Consider the following 20,170-nt stretch of genomic DNA (forward strand, 5'->3'; position numbering starts at 1 on the left):
ATACATTTTAAATAAAATGTGTATTTAATATTAGAAAAGCTCAGTAGAGATTATCCTAGGTGGTGGATATGCACTCAGCTCTAAAGCAACCACGACCATGAATGATAACAATCTAGTGCATGGGTTATCCTATAGTTTAAAGAATCTTTATAAGATAAAAGAGTCAAAAGACTATAGTCACATGAATAGTTCGACAAAAGCTCGATGCTCTTACATGCGCCACAGACAAGGACAACTACCACGTTTAAATAGGAAAAAATACATTTTATTTTCCTTGTGAAGATTCATATTATACGCCATTTATATAATATGAATATTATAACAGCTATTTTGTATTGTCTAACTCGTCACACAAGTAATAACCGGTTTCACACAAACTCAAATTGTCATTTAGCCAAAACATTATTTTTTCACGACTATAATATTCACAAATATTTTTCCTTGCCTTTTGGATTTCTTTAGTACAATTTTGTTAGCTAACAAGAACCAATATACGCGCTGGATTATAATTATTTGATAAGGTAAGTTTTTCATTATGTTAACATTAGTAATATTAAAATGTTTTTAATATTTTTTTCGTTTATCTTACTATTTTGTCGACTTATACGTTTATTTTAATTAATAATTATTATCAATACTTCATTAGTCATAAAATATAATAGCTGAATTATAATTTTTTTACATCCACTTGTATCGAACAACAAAATAAAACTATTTAAATACTCTGTAACAGATAATTTGTTAACACATTTAAAATTAAATGTATTAATGTATACACATTAATATTAATATATTAATATATTATTTATAGCATAATATGCTATAAAAAACGAATAAAGGTCTTTATTTATATTTGTTTAATAAAATACACTAGCTTGCCTATAAATTAAAATGTGTTAATCGACACTTTTTTGAGACATACGAAGAACAATTATCATTATTCTATAATATACAACATTTTCTACGTACAAAAAATTAAGAGATAATTAAGAACAGTTGCGGTATAATTATACATTTGACATGATAAACACTTTTACAGTTGCAAATTGTTTTTAAATATTTTTTAAAGAATAATGAAAATACTTCTATTAGTAAAATACAAGATAATTACATTAGGATCTATTTCATATTCATTACTTGTTGATTCTTTTGAACTACTCAAATTTACCTTAAATATAGATTTCGATAGCTAAATGTTGTGTTCTATTTGTTTGCTTGTCACACAAACCTCAATGATTATAATAATTGGTATGTTATTTAAATTGCAAATATGAAATATTATTTTATCAATGCGGTTCTAATTTAAAAAGTGTACATTGCGTAAAACCTTACAATCGAATGATTGATATTTTATTTATATAATTTCGTAATATTATGCCATCATTTATTACATAAACTATGAATAAGATTAATGTTTAATGGTTTTTGTTTGTAACACTTGAACTCATAGTAACGTGTCAATTTGACGTTTTAGGATTAACTATATGTTTGGTGTACTATGAGCCCATCAAACGTCTTCAAGACGGAAGAACATGAAAACCCGGCAAAATGGCAAGTCACGTTCGAACCTATGCTGTTCTCGTACCTTGTGTCCAGCATACTAACCATATTGACCAATCAGAACCTGTTCATTCAGAAAGCCTGTAGGGTAGATCTCCAAACTGACGCAGACAAGTGTGCCGAACTTGACTACAGGGGAGGACGCTCGGACAGCGAGATAGACGCGCAACTACTTGTCACATACATGCTTATATGGCAGACGGTGTTGCAAAACGTCACGACTAGCATCTTGGCGGTATTCCTAGGTTCGTGGAGCGACAGATATCATAGGCGCAAGTTCGTTTTGCTGTTGCCTATTGTCGGTGAACTTGTCCGCAACTTGTGTCTAATGGTTTGCGTTTACTTTTTCGACGAACTACCCCTGAGCGTAGCCGGTCTTGCTCAGACACTACCGGTGGCGTTGACGGGCGGATGGATCGTTCTGTTCATGGCCGTTTTCAGTTACATCGGTGACACCAGCGAGGTAATACTCTATACACGGATCTCGAGCTAACGTCCCTTAATGACCCAGGTCTCTTCCAGAGGAGAAAAGTAGATTGCTCTTTTTTTTTTACCTCATGGCAAAATTCGGTCCCGCTAAAAATTTTAAGGGTAAGGACTCCCTGGACTAAACTCCTTGTTTCTAATTAGGATCAAATCCTGTAGGACTCTAGGCGGTATTGGGGTTGCTAAATATGTATCTTTTCACAGGGTAAAATGAGAGCAATCCGAGTGGGCATCGTGAACGGCACAGTAATTTTATGCTTTCCACTGGGTACAGCTCTGTCGGGTATTCTTTACGCGAATTTTGGTTTTTACGGCGTGTACGGCATCTCTTCGGCACTGTTTTTATTCTCCATCGCATGGACAGGATTATACATTCACGAAGACAATTTTAACGTGCTGTTGGATCGCCGACCATGGTCCGTATCAATTGCCGATTTCTTCGATGTAAAACACTTCAGAAAAGCCGTTCAGACGACGTTCTGGAACGAAGATTCGACCCGAAGGTTCAGTCTGATCGCGTTGTCCTCTGTCATCATAATAATTAAAGGACCAATGATCGGTAAGTATGACAATAATAATAACATGCAATATTCCGCGGCGACCATACCAAGTTTCAACCATTAGAGTGGCGTAAACCAATTTATTTCATGGCGATACATCACAAAAATTTAGTTTAACGTTTGTTTTTTTCTTTTTCTCAACTGCGCAGTTTGCAAGTAAAAATATGTATACGTTCAAAGTCTATAAAGTTCTGATAATGTATTTAAAAACGCTAAATGTTTTCGTAAACTATTAAAATATGTAATTATAATATTTTATAATGTATACACCGGAACGGTTCGCTATTCAATTTAATAGATCATTTCACGAGTTAGTACGTTTGATTTTTAAGAGCCCAATAAATATTTGTGTAGTTCATTATACAACGGTAACCGACAAGTGTATTTTGTAGAAGTTTATATTGTTCCATTCATTGGGTGAAAAATTCACATGAAACAGTGCGGCAATTTGTACGATTAACCATAAAGTTAATAGCCTTGTTGAGTAAATATTACACTTTTTTGTTTTTTTAGGAGAAAGAAGTATCATGTATTTATACACACGTTATAAATTTAATTGGAATGAAGTGGATTACAGCATATTTTCTACGTACTCTATGATTGTCAATCTCGTAGGTTAGTGCAAAACAAATTTTTGTGGTTTTTTTTATTGACAATATACATATGCATTACACAAATAGAACTGTTAAACAGGCACAGGTCTTGCCGTCTACTTGCTGATAAACAAACTGGGTATAGACGAGTGTTTGGTCGGAGCAATAGCTTTAGTGGGCAAAATATTTTCCGAAATACTGTATGCCTTCGCGAAAAACGATTTCGAGTTTTACGTGGGTAAGTACAATACTAAGTGTGACTTCATCGTATCGGCCGTTGCGCACTTATTGTGACATTCGATTGTACAACTTTTGCTTTTTACAGCGCCTCTTGCCAACCTTATATACAACACTGCTATCGTTGCAATGAAATCGACCGTCACCCGAATAGTGCCGTCAGAAGAACTAGGTAAGTGTTTAAAAAATGTATTTTTTGGTTTTACTTTTTATATATATATATATATATATATAATGTTGCATGTTTTTCAAAGGTCAAGTTTCTGCCGTAACGAGCATTGGTGAAAACTTGGTGCCAATAGCGTACAACCCATTATATAGTTTAGTGTACGTCATGTCACTAAACGTCTTCTCGGGTACTATTTTCCTACTCGGAGCAGTACTAACGGCTCCTGGAATTTTCATTTATCTGTAAGCACGAGTCAATCATTTCCAGTTTAAAAAAAATTTTGCAGTTGATTGCTACGAATAATTTTTATGAAAAAGAACTGTACAATATATAAAAGGATACCTGTCTATTTAGAGTTTATATATAATTTTCAGATGGTTATACAAACACAATTGCAATACGTACGAGAGTATAGGAGAGCACAAAAAGAATGAGTTGAAAAAAGAATACGGATCAATGAACTAGGCAACGATTAATTATTTTCTTTAAAGACAATCCACTAATGTTCCTATATTTCATGTTGTGTATAATTATTATGACTGGCCTGCAGACATACAGAATTGATAATAATGTACAATATATATTATACATTTATAAAATTTACATTTCTGTTTTTTAGTGAATTTTACTCTGATATTTACACAATCTAACTTTTACAATGGAGTAACCGTTATACTATCCGATTACGTAATACATAATACAAAACAAGTTAACGAGGTGTGCCTCGTCACAGTCATAGGGCCTAATTTACCGTGTTTTTTTTATTTTGAATTCGTTCTTAAAATATTATAAATAAATAATTCATATTAAAAATAATAAAGCTGAATGTGATTTCAAATTTTATAGACTTTATCAACGTCAACAAAATCTGTCAATTGTTCTGTTCATAATTTATCAAAAAATATTTACGTAAATTAATTACCTGTTGATTTTTTAATACAAATTTTTTTAGTTTCGCAAATTCTAAAATTGAAGCTTTAGATGACATTATTTAGTAGAATATTGGCTAAAATGATAATTCCGCAGAGGTTGTTTTTTTTTAGACCTACTTATAGACACCCTATCATAAATTTATCATGTTTTCTTTAACAGTTGATACTTCAACTTAAGTGGAATGCTAAGTATTCAGACCGAGAAATTAAATCTTACAACGAAGAACGTGATTATTCTTTAAAACCTGGTATTATAAGAAATTTCTTTAAAATATGTATATTTACATGTTTAACGAACAACTCCATAAAGTAGGGGAAATGTGTGTCCTTGTGGTTCAACAGTACGCTTTAGAGTTCAGTCATAGCCACTGCAACCGGCTAGATACTATTTATCAAAATATATTGTGTATTTTTCTTAACTTAATATTTAAAATATATACACGTGTGTGTTATTTTACCGATAGAAAAAATACCAGTAAACTATGCAGATAACTATAAATTATATTTTAGTATAGGTACTGATTTCGGATACACAAAACAGTATTGTAAGTATTCATGTTTTACCAACATCAGCAGTTTATTCTGAATAACGTGCAATCGCTTGACTTCAATATTCATTCGACGTTTAGTTTGTTCAAAAGTATTAGCATTCAACTTCTAGCTGTAAATGTATTTCTTGTTTTTGTATTGTATTTGAAAACGGTACGTGGTTTGTTGTCTATTGTGTTATTAAGGCGATTACAGTACTGTATATTATATACAACGATAAGATAATACGGTGTAATATGCCGTTATGTAATGTACGTATGTATGCCGCCACTGAACAGTTGCATTTATCAAAAATAGTTTTACCTAAGTCTAATTAATTGAAATTAAAGGTTAACGATGCAAGTTTGATAAAAAAAAATAGTGTTTACGTAACATTATGATATTCGGCCAGTATGTATATATATATAAATAATTGGGCTTTAAACAATAATGTTTTAATTTTAGTTTCAATCAGACATTTTTTGTTTAAAAAAAAGTTACTCTTCAAACATGTACTTGCTGTTATATTACAGTCTGAAATGCAATTGGTGTTATATCGTTTCGAGACAAAATACTAGAGATCGTTTAAGCGGGGTCGCGGATGTAAGAGATTAATTTTAATTGATTAAATGCGCTTAATATAAGTTCTTGAATAGCGCCAAGACGGAAATCGCCAGGAATTCTATATAACATAAATACATATTTTATGACGGTTAAAAGGCCTTTATTGGCGAAGGATGAGTAAGCGACACTTAGCTATTTTCAGGGAAACCAATAAAAGGTTTTTCGTTGATATATGTAATTTTGATTTTGTTTGTGTTGCAAACTTGCAAGCTAATCAAAAGATAAAGCATTCATTTTTAAATTGTTGATCGTTGCTTTTGAATACAGTGAATGTTACTAATTGTAAAAATACATCATGCACAACATGTTCTGGTATTAAATTACCCACTATGAGGTCAATTTTATTTTTTCCGTAAATATATTTTATAAAATATTAATATTTAAAAAAATAGTTTCATGGTGTTTTCTGAAAATGTATGTCACTCAAAATTTAGATTTTTTCAAAAAACGTTGCATTTTTATTAACTAAAATTTATTTTCATGTTAATGTAACGAAAAACCCATATTTGTTTATTAGGTTAGGTTGGAATCTTACTGTCAAGTGACTTATTAACTTATAATACTGTATGAGTATTTCGTAGGAAATATTGCTTAATAATTAATTATTTATTTATTATATAAACAAATTCCAATAAATTTATTTTTTGCACCCCCCTTCTCCTTATAATGAAGAACGACATTGAATACCGGATCATCCTATATTAGTATTATAGTATTTTATTGTGATAATGCAGCTACGAAGGCTAAATCTTTAAGATAACAATTCGAAATTCGATACGCTTAACAATACAAAATATATGAATTCCCTCGAGTAGTGACAAAGCGGATTTAGTTTTTGTGTCTAATTTAAAAATTAACATAACCCAGAATTATTATCAAGGAAACAATTTGTAAGTAGTAACGTCAGGTAGTAGTAAGTAATCGTAGTTTTAACATGAGCAACAATTAAAATTATGAATTATGTTACATAATAGTGTAGCATGCAGTGATTGATCGGAACATGTTAATTATATGGTTCTGGCGTTGTACAAATGTATAAAAATAAAAAAGTGAATAAACATTGGAAATTAATTGCTGTGTCTAATTATGACTTCTTAAAAAAGAAAATAAATACGAGTATAAATCGATAACCATGTATTTTCAACGACAGTTTGTAGGCTTAAATTTCGGACTTGAATTTTCGGTACAATTATATAAGTTGTCCTCCTTCTCTCAAAGTTTATATAAACTAAAAATCAATTTTTGGTTCAGTTTTAAATTGGTGATATCACAAGGAATATATTAATAGCTTAATAGCTTGTAATTATAAAAATAAAGAAACAATTTTAGAATTTTATTATGAATCAAAGTTTTTGCTTTTTCCCTAAATTTTGAATAATCAACTTGTGCCATCCTACCGCAGTTTTAATGTGTTAATAATAGATATCCTGTTAGACTCAGGCCTAAGTCAAACCTAAAAGTAATTTTTAATGAATAGCGAATAAAAAAAACTTAATAAATATATTAAACTAACCAAGTTTTAAGTTCAAAAGTCATTTTATAGGATACAGCTAATGATGTCGGTACGCTTTGATAAAAACTAATCAAAACCCCAACACGTTATATAAATAGCTAATAAGTTCAATATTCAACATAACACAAGTGAAATACAATTATTAAAAAAAAAAAAAATGGAAATAACATTGTTAAAAATAAGATGGCAAAGTGGAATATGATGTTTCATACACTCACTCGCTATTTGCTTATTTGCTTGAGTTTAATGAAACCAGTACTGTGTGTGTGTAAAGATTTATAAAAAAAAATGAACAAATACTTTTAATTTTAACTGTCGGCGTATATTTTATTTTTAACAGTAGAAGTCTAGTGGTTTTATTCATTTTTTTATTTTTCCAAAACATATAAGTGTGTAAACTGTAAATCCATTACTGATTTTCAAACACGTTTAAATAAAGCATTTCTTATAGGCGAACAGACACAACAAATTTTTATTTTGCAAATTTGGCTTACCTACCAATATACCTACAGGTACAATATAATACTTTTTTTGATAATTAGGAAAATAATTATGTTTTAACTTTTAGATAAAAACGGTTTCTATAGTTTTAACAACAATAATAATATTATGATTATTTTATATGTGTAAGACGAAAATATATACCCCGGCAATTATTTTAAATTATAGTTTGTCGTCATGAATGATAACACGCGATAAAAATTAATCGATTATTAGAACGAGAACAATAATTCATTTATTCAAAGGTTATTTTTGTAATAGGTACGTATCAACAACAAAGATAACAACACGATGGCAATGGTAATGATCCATTTCATAACAAGCAAAAATGGATGATATATTGTAATAGTTTCATAGCATCGATAGTCGGCATCATCCACTCAAACCAGACGGCAGACGGCTTCTTCGATTTCATAGCTCAAACTAATAAATTTCATTAAGCAAATAAGTCGTGTTTACAGTGTACTTTAAGAAAGAATAAATGTGCATTTGAGGAGTATTAACAAATCTATTTCAGGATTACAAATAGATAAAAAAAAGTAAGATTTTTTTACTTTTTTATCATTTAACTTTTTCTATAAACACTATTATATAATATTTACCTACATTCAGTTAGCAACCGTATTTTATTATTATGCGTCATTAGAATGTACATATAATATGTTATAGTACAATAAAATTGTAGTTTGTTGCACAAATTAGAGGGGGGGAAATATTTTTTTATTTTTTTTATTTTTAGTAAATGTCGAGGAATTTACTAATAATGTATACAATTTAAGGAGTCCGCTTGACCAGGCAATTATAACTAATAAATTATTGAATAAAATTAAAATATTTTTTAAACATTTCAAACTAATGATCTTTCGAGTCATGTTTAGAAATCTTGAAGGTTTAATAGCCATTAACATAGTATTAAATTTCTAATTAAATATTAAGTGTATGATTCAATTATCTTTAATTAATTTGATTGCTCAATAGTCAATTATTGGTAATAATAGTTTGAAAGCAACTTAAAAATCAACTAATTAAGTTATCTATAATATAATTTACCATTTGACATATTAGTCATGTTTGATTAAGCTTAGATAACAGGGCAAGCGATAAAATGTTGTCCGTTATGTTTCTGTTATAAAGATACAATTACTTTAGCTTAAAATAATGCTTGCATATGAAAGGCTGTGGGGAAAAAAGATCAATGCCAATTTTTTTTGAAAATGAGATTTTGGTATCAAGTTATTTGTATTGATGCATCTTTTATGCACTCGAACTAGGGAAAAAATAGATTAGTCGAGAGTAACGACTGCCGGAAGTTTAGGCATACAGGCAAAATGTATTACGTTTTGAAATTAAAAACATGATTTTCACAAAATTTTAAAAAATTGACATTGATCTTTTTTCCCCGCAGCCTTTCATATTATTTAGTCGTAGTAGGGTTTGTTTAGATTAAGATTTTACTCATTTCTTTTTTAGTCAATTACCCTTTTTACACATTTATAGTTTTTAATATTTATCAGTAGAATGTCTAATACTGCGACTGAGACATATTTTTAACGAATTATCAAATTGATTCAATTGTTTTTTAATTCAAGTAAGATGATAAAAGTATAAAACTACTGTTACAAGACACGTATCTTCATTTAAAAAAATAAGTTTAATACATGGATAATTCGTTTAATCCAAATTTGATACACCTGGATTTCTTAATTCCGAATAAGTAATTCCAATTTCTGAAATCAAAATACAGGGTGATAATTTTGTTGTGAACCAATCAATATCTCATAGGGTTTAAAAAAAAATTTTTAAAAAAAATTTCAGTGTTTTTATATAATGTAGACTGAATTTTTTTTGTTTTTACCCCCAAAAAACTAATTATTTGTACATCAACTTTTGAAACTGATACTGTAACGTATATATTTTATTAATTTTTTTAATTAAGAATATTTTACTAAAAATATTGATTGGTTGATAACCAGTTTTGAACAACTATTTTGAAAGTTCTAAGAATTTAAAAGTTAGGACGGAAAAGGAAGTGCCGTTGGAAAGTGCGCGCATATAAAAATAATACTATACTGCACCTTTCCTCATGCCCTAAGCTTGAAACTTCAAAAACTTAGTTTCTCAAACTAATTATCGACTCGTCAAAATGCTTAGTACATTAATCACAAATTAAAAAGTTAATGCAATTTATGCGTTACCATTTAAGTTTCTATAGTTGATGTAAAAAGACAGTATTAAAATATTTTGTAATTTTAGGTTAAAGAGCATGGACCCGAATAAGGAAATAAACGACAAAAATACCACTTCAATTAATGACGAAGATGACGATGAATGGCAGAAAATGGGTTTCGGATCCAAAACAAAATATGTTTTCAAGAACATCACAGTGGAACCACTCATGGCGCTTTTTCAGGTATCATCTGTGTTATCAAGTTTAACTACACAAAACTTGAACCTGTCAAAAGCGTGCCGAGTGAACTTGCAACTTAGTGATGATGTATGTTACGGGTTGGAGAACAAAAATATGTCTTCCTATCCAAGAGAAGAAGAGGAAGTACAACATATGGTAGCAGACATGTTGATTTGGCAAACCATAATACAGAGCAGTATACCGTGTGTCTTGGTAATTTTCATTGGGTCGTGGAGCGACCGACATCAAAAACGCAAACCCTGTATGATAATACCAATTCTAGGAGAGCTTGTCAGAAATATTGGATTATTATTGTGCGTTTACTACTACTACCAGCTGCCGTTAGAAGTAGCGGGTCTCGTGGAATCGATACCATCGGCCATTGCTGGAGGAATGACTGTTCTGTACTTAGCAGCGTTCTCCTATGTCGGAGACGTGAGCACTGTAAGTATAAAAGATAATCGTATTGATTATCGAAAGTGCGGTGTTGACTCATTATATTTGTGTTAGATGAAAAATAGAACGCTCAGGGTTGGTTTGATGAACTTATTTTTCGGAGCTGCTTGGCCAATCGGAGCAGCACTTTCTGGTATTCTATTCCAGCAACTTGGGTTTTACGGCGTATACTACATATCCACGGCGCTATATCTGATTAGCTTGATTTACGGTATTTTCCGCATAAAGGAAAACCCGAAACGAAAAACGGAAACGGAACCAGTTCAAATACTCACGGGTTGCACGGACCACATTTCTGACTTTTTCAACATAAACCATATCAGTGAAGCGTTTAAAGTGACGTTTAAAAGAGAACCTCACATTAGATGGCTTAAAATTATGATGTTGATGTTTGTTATCGTGGTGGTTCAAGGTCCTATGCAAGGTAGGTAAAACATTTTATACATACACTCGATCTATGGCTTCCCAAAATACACTTCAATAATTATTAAGCGTGATATGCTTGTTTGTCCAATTGTGCCCTAAGGAATTTTCTATTAGCATATTTTACGTATTGATTTAAAGTCAAAGTATAAACTACCCCTTATGGCTTATAGAAATACCTATTAATTAAATAAGTATAAATAGGAAATTTAGTGTTTATACCCTTTTAGTCGCGCGAGAGTACGTGTTACCCTCAGTTTCTTATACACGTATAGTTTTATAACACAAATGGTTGCCAACTAACTTTCGTGTACGGTGTACCTCTCGTAGATGTGGTTGCTCAACGTTATTTATTTTATACGTATATTTTAATGATTTATAACTATTTAAATAAGTGCGGGATACATCTGTAACCCGCGCGACTACTGACGTTACCAAACATCGCGTAAAAATTTTTTAAGTGATCAGAAAATAGTTCAGAGGTCTCTAAATTGTAATAGACGATAGACTTTAGGCATTTATAATTTAAATAGCCGTCTCGGTTATACTCCGATAGTGGTTTACCCTTATTTTGAATTCCAATTTGTTTTAAAAAAACCGCAACGTAGATTGGCAGCTGCGTTGTAAAAAAAAAAATTGTAACACTTAAAAAAATGTTTGAATCTGTTTTGTATGTAAAAGGAAACCGTTAAAGTAAAACTCATTTTTTGGTATTTAAAAAAAAATTGACATTATAAGACTATAACTAGAAAAAATTAGACCAACATATGGTGTTTTTACATCCTTTCTAGTGAAAAACATGTCATAATAATGTTTGTATGTTTTATGGAAAATTTCAGGAGAAACAGCGGTTGGATATTTGTATACCCGAATTAAATTTAATTGGAACGAAGTCGATTACAGCGTGTTCTCTACATTTTCATTCATGGCAAACATAGCAGGTACTTAAAAAAAAATGTAAAACAATTTATTATTAGTAAATACACGTTTGATTATCATGTTTTAGGTGTGGGAATTGCACTGGGAATATTTAGCCAACTGTTCAAGATGGACGATTCGTTAATTGGAATTATTGCCGTTACTAGCAAAGTGGTATCAGGATTCGTGTACGCATTTGCGTCTACAGAGCTCATGTTTTATATAGGTCAGTTAAAATTAGCTTCAATGTAGTATTTTAGAAATACATACAATTTTGAAGAAAAAAAAACGAAAAACAAAACCATTACTGTTTTACATTACATGCATTACTTGTTTATCAATATAGGAAGTTTGACTGAAATGATGGCTGGTTCATCATACATTGTCGTGCGGTCTATTTTATCTAAAGTCGTTCCTCAAAATGAACTTGGTGGGCATAAAACTGATTACAAATTATGATTTTTTTTTTTTAACTGACAAATATATATTTGCTGTCTTTAGGACAAGTGTCCGCAATCATAGCAGTCATAGAAACATTAGTGCCTGTAGTCTACAAACCATTATATAGTGCCATCTATAATACTACATTGAACGTATTCCCAGGAACTTTTTACATTGTCGGTGCTATAATGCTCATTCCAGCTATTATTATCTATATGTAAGTGAAATAGAATACACCAATATCACTTTATTTCAAAACTCAAGTTTAATATTAAAAACATGCTTTTTGTTTAATCATCTTTCTTAACTTTTATTTTACATGACAACTATTATTTCTTGTCGTACACATAAATTAAATTCATATTTTATTTATTTATAGATGGATGTATCTAGTGAATAGAAAATCACAACGAGAAACTCAAGCTATAGAGAGGATAAATAACGGTTATAAACATGACGATTAAAAATCCCCTGCGTCCCGTCTGGTTTTAGATAACAGCTAAAGGCTAAATTTTAAGTTTTAATGTTTTTTTGACGTGTAAAACAATTTTTATATCGTTTTTTTTTTTTTTTTAAGGGATTTTGCATATACAATTTATTTTTACAATATTACCGTATTTATTTACAATAACTTATAATTACGATGAAATGTAAATATTAGTATTAGGATAACCTTTGATATAGATTAAGTTTTTATAAATGTAAAAAATACTAAAAAAAATAGATCTTTTGTGTATTTTATAGAATCTACTTTATACTTGTTAATTGTGCTTTTGATTATTAAACCACAAAGTAAAATATATACGTGCTAATAGTTATTACTCATAAGTTATTTTGCATAATTTTTGTTTCATTAAGTATCTTTTTTGTCATTATTCATTATTTTAAACCACTATTTCATTATAGACATTGTTTGAACTTGGGCGGTTTTCATTCTTAAACTAATGGATTAATAATTCCGACGTTAATTAACCATGTTAAGCATTTTGATCCAAAAATATTTTTTTAATTTTTCGTGTACTCTTTATATCATTATTAGTTTGCCACATGAATGGTAATATTATTTTGATTAATATATTTTTTTATTTAAAAATATAGAAATTACAAACTGTAATAATTAAAAACTACAAGTAAATTGTTTAATTTAAATACAGTGACTGGAAGGTGCGTTAGTGGGTGTCCAGTGACACTACTTCAATTTACATAAGAACCGAATACATTTTTACATAATTGTTAAGTTTACTATTTTTATTTAATTATTACGCGGATAAAAATTGGGAGATGGAAGGCCCAGTGTTCTTTGTTTCAGTGACCATGTTGTCAAAATGATGTCCAGGTTCCTCCACATCAATTTATTGTAGAAAATAGTGAAAAAAATGTAGTGAAACGTTTTTGTGTATGCTTTTTGTGTTGGGTATTTTTAGGTGAATTAGCTAGAGAATGAAGTCGCTTAGATACATTGGCAATGATAAAACCATCATTGGTGACTGAGTTATCTGGAGAAATGAATGGTTGATTTGACAAGCTCTGTATACGTGACTTTTGAAATATTAGCGGTAAGACTTTTAGAGCGGTTTATCTCTTTTCGGGGTGGATGACATATAATGAGATGAGCTAAAAAATCTAAAATTGACTATTGATTAGTTTTTGGATCTAGATTGAATTCAATTGCCATGAAACTCTGTTATTCATTTTTTGTTTCCCTAATTTTACTTCATAATAATCGAAAAACGTAGAACGAAATAAAGGAAGTTCAATCTTCAATTGGCTTTTAAAACATAATTTAATATATTTAACTTGCACAATATTTTAGTGTTTATAAAAAAAACCTACCTAATATCAATCAATACATTATTATCGTATAAATTGTTCCACGATGATCTGACAGAATTACACAAAATATGTAAACAGATTATAGTGAAACACTCTGTATACTTTTCTCCATTAACAATCGTTGACCGTTAGACCCATGACAAAATATACGTTTCATCTATTTTGTCATGGTTAGGCAGACCTATAAATTAGCGACGTCCCTCACCACCGTAATTTTCATTCGCCTTTTATTATATTTTGTGATAACATACAAATTGAATTTTATAACAAACTTCCCAGTTTCTACTTAATAACTTGCCAGTTGTTAGTTTGATGTTTGAACATCGTGTTTCATTTACATTTTAAACATTAATATAATACATATTTATTTTATATTCTTATAAATTACTATTGTTTTTCAAATTAATAAAATAAGCCGTGAAATAATGTTATAAAGTGCAAATCGAATTTTCCAAAAACAACACTCAATATACAAGTATGTTATGTGTTAAACATATTTACAACAAAACATAGTTTTAATTAGAAAAATAATTACATAATACCTACTAAAATATGAATATTGTAATAAAGTGAACCATTTTTTCAAGTTTTCAAAAACGAATTTGTGATTACAAAACTTTGATAAGCAAAACAATAATAAATGATAAGTAATAACCTAATTAAATATGAGGCAACAATTATTTGAAAAGTAAATAACGAACAAATGTCCAAAACAACTAATTAATATTGAGTGTATAAAAAAATGTTTCAAAAAAATATGTGTAACTCGTTTAACGTTTCAATTTAAAATTAATCCATTTTTTTACTGAAAATAATTTACGTTTTTCAAGTTATTCCATAATTTTTTCATTTCTTTGAATTCAAAAAATATCTAAAGAAAAAACTTTTGAAAAATCTAAATTACAAAATAATAAACTATTTTTATCAAATCAATTTTTCAACAAAGTTATTAGAGCTTTAATTTTGACAAACGGTTGAAACATTAGAGAGCGACGATTAATTTGTTTTCTATTTTTAACTAATATTATTATTATTTTCAAGTACCAAAAATATTTTTTAATAAAGCTAAGTAAATAAATAAATACTAAAAGCGCACAAAAATAAAATACAAATATCCCGATTCATTTATTTTAAAATCTATGTTTTAACTAACAGAATGCCGAAAAATAAGGCAATTGGAGAGACCCGCGCAACAGACGAACAACTACAGCCGGAATGGTCGTCCATGAAATTCGCAACAAAATGCAAATACGTTTTGCGGCACATCACCGTGGAACCACTGGTGATGATATATATCTTGGCCAATGTAGCGGCGCAGCTCATCAATCAAAATCTTAACATGGAAAAAGCTTGTAGCGTTAACTTGCATTATAGCAACGAAACGTGCTCTGCTCTCAAAACCAATAGTAACACCACCAAGTATGCCGCTGAAGAAGTGGTCGTCCAGCAACTGGTGGCTAACATGCTGATATGGCAGACAGTCGTTCAAAATGGGATACCTATGTTGTTCGTCATATTTCTCGGCTCGTGGAGCGACCGTCACCAAAGGCGCAAGCCCCTCATACTCATGCCGGTAATAGGCGAACTGTGCAGCAATATTGGCATTTTATTTTCCGTCTATTACTTCTACCAGCTACCAATGGAAGTTGCAGGTATAGCCGAATCAGTTCCAGCGTCCCTGGGCGGTGGCTGGATGATCATGTTTATGGCCGTGTTCAGTTATATGGGTGACGTGACATCGGTTAGTATGATAGACCTTGGATGCATCCAAAAGGGTATAATTATTGACCATTTTTTTTTAAAACCGAGTTTTTGACCATGCGTTACTTGCCATAATACATTTTTCCAGCTGCAATTTTTTTATTACTATTATTTTTTCTGCCCTAGCACATTCCTATCCTTCCCGATTCATCCATCCAAGTTAGGTATAGGTTGAGTGAAGTTATTATGTTCACTCATTTTCGCAACATTTCGTTATTGGTTTGTTCGTCGGTGATCATATTTCGGACATATCTTCGTTTTATTAACTATTTAAAAATTTTCTTTCAGGAAAAAATGAGAACTGTTCAAATTGGAATCCTCCATTCTTTAACCACTCTAAGTATAGCCGTCGGTTCGTACCTGCCTGGAGCTACATTCCAAACATTTGGATTTTTTTCCATTTATAGCACATGCGGTGTGTTATTGGCGTTAAGTTTGTTGTACGGCTTGATATTTATCAAAGATAAAGCACCAAAATCGAAGTTTATCGAAGGAAAAACCACCGTTTTGAGTCAAGTTGCAGATTTTTTCGATACTAAACATATAGTTGGAGCGTTTGAAACAACATTTAAAAGCGGGAAAGACAACAAGAGATTTAAAATCATTGCACTTATGGGTGTTATTTTTACAGTTGTAGGACCAACCCAAGGTGAGTCACACAACATCCGACCCATTAGGTTATAAATACATTTTAATGTTTTTTGTGTTACCTCATTTAAGAATATTAATTGCGATTTTCACGTTAAAGTAATTAACTCCAAGTTATGTTTATGACACGATTACAAAACATGATTGTACAGCGATTAATACTTCAATAAAGTATTTGTAGCACACATGTTTGTAACCTACTGCAATAGTTAGTTTAATATCTCGATCCATTTACAGTTGATACAGCTTCTTCTATCATAATACATGTTATGCTTGGTTTTCTATAAAATAAATACAAATTATTATGTTATTTGGTTAAAAATAGACTATTTTTTTTAAACGTGACAATTAAACACAATAACTATGAAATAATGCAATTATTTTCATTGTAAATTATTAAGATTTACGCGTATGTTAACCTATAAGAAGTTAATAAATACACTTATTAAGTTGATTGGTAAAACTGTATAACTGTTATTTGTTTGTCAGTTCAAATAACAAAAGTAGGTAAGTGTGTCAAGAGATTGTAAAATGGTTAATTGACTAGTCTTTAGTAGCTACTTGAATTGTGAACTGATTGAGTCCAACTACTAATTATTTTGATTTTTTAGAATTTAGAATAATCACTTTTATTTTTAAATACAGTATATATAAATGTCATATATTTTAATTTTCGCAGGTGAACGTTCCGTATTGTATTTATTTACAAGAGTACGTTTCGGATGGACCGAGTCTCAGTACAGTGTCTTTTCTTCATATTCTATTATTATGAATGCGTTGGGTTAGTATACAATCAGTAATACATTTTTGGACACACCAGTCCAATTTGCGACTTACCTAGGAATAATGATCTAAGATTAAAAATACCTTAAAATTCAAAACTGGCCTAGTAAACGTGTCCTCTCATTCAGTGTCTTACTATATATTCGATTCACATCGGAACGTTGTTCACGACAGTAATACTGATTTACTTGAACTACCACACCTAAGTCAACGTCCAAAGTTTAGGTCGCACACTGGACTGCTATTATGTGTGTAGCTAATGAAATTGTTTCATTAAACTAAATAATTCTAACCTCATAATTCTTTCCTCAGGAACACTGTTGGCCATAGGACTATTGGGTCACAAATTTGGTATCAGCGATCCAATGTTGGGATTAATATCTTGCGCTGGAAAAATCCTTGCTAGATTAATCTATATGTTTACAACCAGTGATGCAATTTTCTACTTGGGTTAGTCGGTTTACCTGCGATATACTTGTAACAATTAACTACTTAAATAATTGTAATTTTAAAAGGACCGGTTGTGGACATGATGAACACAATGTGCTTTATAGTGATGAGATCTTTGATTACCAAACTAGTGGCTTCGGACGAATTAGGTATGAAACAACGCTGTATTATTAAACTTAATCGCTTACATTTTATATACATAACTAGTGTCATGCAGGCCAAGTATCATCTTTTTTCGGCATTTGTGAGACAGTTACGCCGTTAATATACGGACCGTTATATAGTGAGGTTTACAAAGCCACCGTGAGTACAATGCCCGGAGCTATATTCGCCATAGGAGCGGTTTTAGCCGTGTTCGGCATGGCATTCTATCTGTAAGTGTACCTATTATTTTGTTATCATAATATTGTATAAAAAACAAGTTTTGATGAAGTAGTAGTAGTTTACGTACTTAATTCATTATTGTTAATAATTTTAGGTATTTACATTTTGAATGTAAGCATATCGCCAAAGTGAACACTAACACAGAAGATAAGACTGATGAACGTACACAGATGCTTAACCCTAACCAAACCGAAGTCGTCGATTATGGAAGTAATAACATCTAAAATACAGTTTTACCCAATTCCTATTCAGTAAGTTAATTAACTTAAAAAACTGGATTATATTTGGAATTTGTTATTTTATGATGAAATTCTGTTTCTTTTTTGGCTTCGATGTTTTTCCTTATTTTGTTGGAAATTGTGTGTATAATGTAATTGTTATAGTTTTACAATTAAATTATTTATTTATTTTTGATTTCGTACCTATTATTCTATATTCAATATATATAGTGTTTAAAGTGTTTTTTGTGGTTGAAAAATTAAGAAAATCCGCTGCGTTGAAATTGTTATTTGTCAAATGCATACTTCATACGACGACCAAAGAGTAAGTCTGGGTTATTATTATCATTTTCCCAAACATCAAAAGTCCAAACCTATTAAAACGACGTCGTTATTGATATACATATTTGTTTTTAACATTCTATAAGCTTAACACGTTTTTAAGTGAGCTATTTAAATAACAAGTTCATAAAGAATTATATATGAAATGAACATTGTATTGATTTAACACAAATCTGCCATCAGTAACTAAATTAGTCTAGACAAATATAACGAGTAACGTATAACTCGTATAACATTGACATATAACTTGTAAAAAAATAATATAAACGCAATTGTACAGAAAATAAAATGCATTTAGCGTGTCTATAAAAACCTTGAAAGTCGATACTCAGAAAAACATATTATTGATATGTAATTAAATACAATAAGTAGGTTTTTTTGATTTTTCCAATCAAATATTATTATTATTAAATCTTTATTGGATTTTATCTCCGCGATGGTTTAAATTTAAATTATTAGAGCGATTAATTTTACAATAGAAAACGTACACGTTTATCCTATCTAACTTTACACTTTTTATTTATCAATTACTTAAAAAAAATCGGTGATTTGAATTATTTCAAACATTTTAAATGTATATTGTAAAATATATTTGTAAAATTTACTATTTGTGATGGTAAAACAGTATTCGGTATTCCTATTATCCATTATTAGTAAAATATGCACTCTTTTTAGGTTTAGTCGAATCTCTTTTGGATTTTCTAAGATATTTATGTCGTTGCCTGTACGACTTTCGTACGGAGTGCTTATTTAATAGCAGCTGACGAGTCTTAGGGGTTTAGGGGATTGAAAGCCGACTGTTTTTTTGACGTTTTAGACCTATAAAGCTGACAAAATTACGCCTACTTAGGATAGTCCGATTTAAATTCTGTAAACATATTTGAGTTTATCGTCCTCTTTTCTAGGTCATAGTGGGATTGATTATTGATATTTCAATTAATATTATATTTAAATCCTATTTTAATTTCCCAAATGTTTAGCATTAAATTCGCCGTCTCTTTCAAGTAAATGAAACCGTTATTGAAAAATCGACTTCAACAATAGCCTGAAAGAAAGGCTGGTAAACTCAATTTTTTTTACAAAATTGAAATTAGATCAATCTAAGTAGGCGTATTTTTGTCAGGTTATTTTGCTCTTCAGAAAATTGTATACGTTAAAACTAATACCCTGGAGCTTATACAAATTAACCTGAAAATAAATTGATAAGGTCGAAATGTAACCATATTTTTCTTAAATATTGCCTGTGTAAAACCCCTTTAAAAACCGACCGCTTTAAATCTCCTTAACATAGGCAAAACCATATACATCTCGGGGAATTTAGTTTCCCGTGTTTTAGTTTATGTATTATGTACACTGCACAGTACTTGGTTTTACTATTGTTTTAATTTATAATAAAATATATT

The 20,170-nt window shown here is 30.2% G+C and overlaps 3 protein-coding genes across 5 annotated transcripts; all 3 read left to right on the forward strand.

The window, feature by feature from the left end:
- The first annotated feature begins 426 nt into the window (after positions 1–426).
- On the forward strand, positions 427–4,208 carry LOC126834506 (uncharacterized). The gene is made up of 8 exons (XM_050566470.1): positions 427–521; positions 1,475–2,023; positions 2,251–2,605; positions 3,120–3,221; positions 3,300–3,437; positions 3,525–3,608; positions 3,691–3,847; positions 3,980–4,208. Exons 2-8 carry the CDS (start codon positions 1,499–1,501, stop codon positions 4,068–4,070), a joined length of 1,452 nt encoding a protein of 483 aa, XP_050422427.1. The 5' UTR covers positions 427–521; positions 1,475–1,498; the 3' UTR covers positions 4,071–4,208.
- A 686-nt stretch (positions 4,209–4,894) lies between these two features.
- Positions 4,895–13,132, forward strand: LOC126834826 (proton-coupled folate transporter-like). 2 transcript variants are annotated; one of them, XM_050567012.1, is made up of 9 exons: positions 4,895–5,082; positions 7,965–8,242; positions 9,957–10,554; positions 10,621–10,990; positions 11,829–11,930; positions 11,996–12,133; positions 12,254–12,337; positions 12,409–12,565; positions 12,728–13,132. In XM_050567012.1, exons 3-9 carry the CDS (start codon positions 9,967–9,969, stop codon positions 12,810–12,812), a joined length of 1,524 nt encoding a protein of 507 aa, XP_050422969.1. In that variant the 5' UTR covers positions 4,895–5,082; positions 7,965–8,242; positions 9,957–9,966; the 3' UTR covers positions 12,813–13,132. The 2 variants fall into 2 exon arrangements, with proteins under 2 accessions (XP_050422969.1, XP_050422970.1); XM_050567013.1 differs by lacking the exon at positions 4,895–5,082 and adding an exon at positions 7,444–7,714.
- A 1,358-nt stretch (positions 13,133–14,490) lies between these two features.
- Positions 14,491–18,714, forward strand: LOC126834550 (solute carrier family 46 member 3-like). Of its 2 annotated transcripts, XM_050566556.1 has the most exons (8): positions 14,491–14,656; positions 15,337–15,922; positions 16,231–16,591; positions 17,270–17,371; positions 17,686–17,823; positions 17,889–17,972; positions 18,041–18,197; positions 18,302–18,714. In XM_050566556.1, exons 2-8 carry the CDS (start codon positions 15,338–15,340, stop codon positions 18,429–18,431), a joined length of 1,557 nt encoding a protein of 518 aa, XP_050422513.1. In that variant the 5' UTR covers positions 14,491–14,656; position 15,337; the 3' UTR covers positions 18,432–18,714. The 2 variants fall into 2 exon arrangements, with proteins under 2 accessions (XP_050422513.1, XP_050422514.1); XM_050566557.1 differs by lacking the exon at positions 18,302–18,714 and having other exon boundaries at positions 18,031–18,180.
- Positions 18,715–20,170: the final 1,456 nt, after the last annotated feature.

The sequence above is a fragment of the Adelges cooleyi genome, unplaced genomic scaffold (assembly GCF_023614345.1).
Source record: "Adelges cooleyi isolate 19-005CV unplaced genomic scaffold, UGA_ACOO_1.1 ACOO_flye_CR_arks_rails_tigmint_CR_PRNA_21, whole genome shotgun sequence".
Lineage (NCBI taxonomy): Eukaryota > Metazoa > Arthropoda > Insecta > Hemiptera > Adelgidae > Adelges > Adelges cooleyi.

Coding starts and splice junctions, on each gene's coding strand:
- LOC126834506 (XM_050566470.1), top strand. CDS start 1,499: ATGAGCCCATCAAACGTCTTCAAGACGGAAGAACATGAAAACCCGGCA. Junction 2,024..2,250: donor ACATCGGTGACACCAGCGAG/GTAATACTCTAT, acceptor ATCTTTTCACAG/GGTAAAATGAGAGCAATCCG. Junction 3,609..3,690: donor AGTGCCGTCAGAAGAACTAG/GTAAGTGTTTAA, acceptor TGTTTTTCAAAG/GTCAAGTTTCTGCCGTAACG.
- LOC126834826 (XM_050567012.1), top strand. CDS start 9,967: ATGGACCCGAATAAGGAAATAAACGACAAAAATACCACTTCAATTAAT. Junction 10,991..11,828: donor GGTTCAAGGTCCTATGCAAG/GTAGGTAAAACA, acceptor GGAAAATTTCAG/GAGAAACAGCGGTTGGATAT. Junction 12,566..12,727: donor CCAGCTATTATTATCTATAT/GTAAGTGAAATA, acceptor ATTTATTTATAG/ATGGATGTATCTAGTGAATA.
- LOC126834550 (XM_050566556.1), top strand. CDS start 15,338: ATGCCGAAAAATAAGGCAATTGGAGAGACCCGCGCAACAGACGAACAA. Junction 16,592..17,269: donor AGTTGTAGGACCAACCCAAG/GTGAGTCACACA, acceptor TAATTTTCGCAG/GTGAACGTTCCGTATTGTAT. Junction 18,198..18,301: donor TTCGGCATGGCATTCTATCT/GTAAGTGTACCT, acceptor TAATAATTTTAG/GTATTTACATTTTGAATGTA.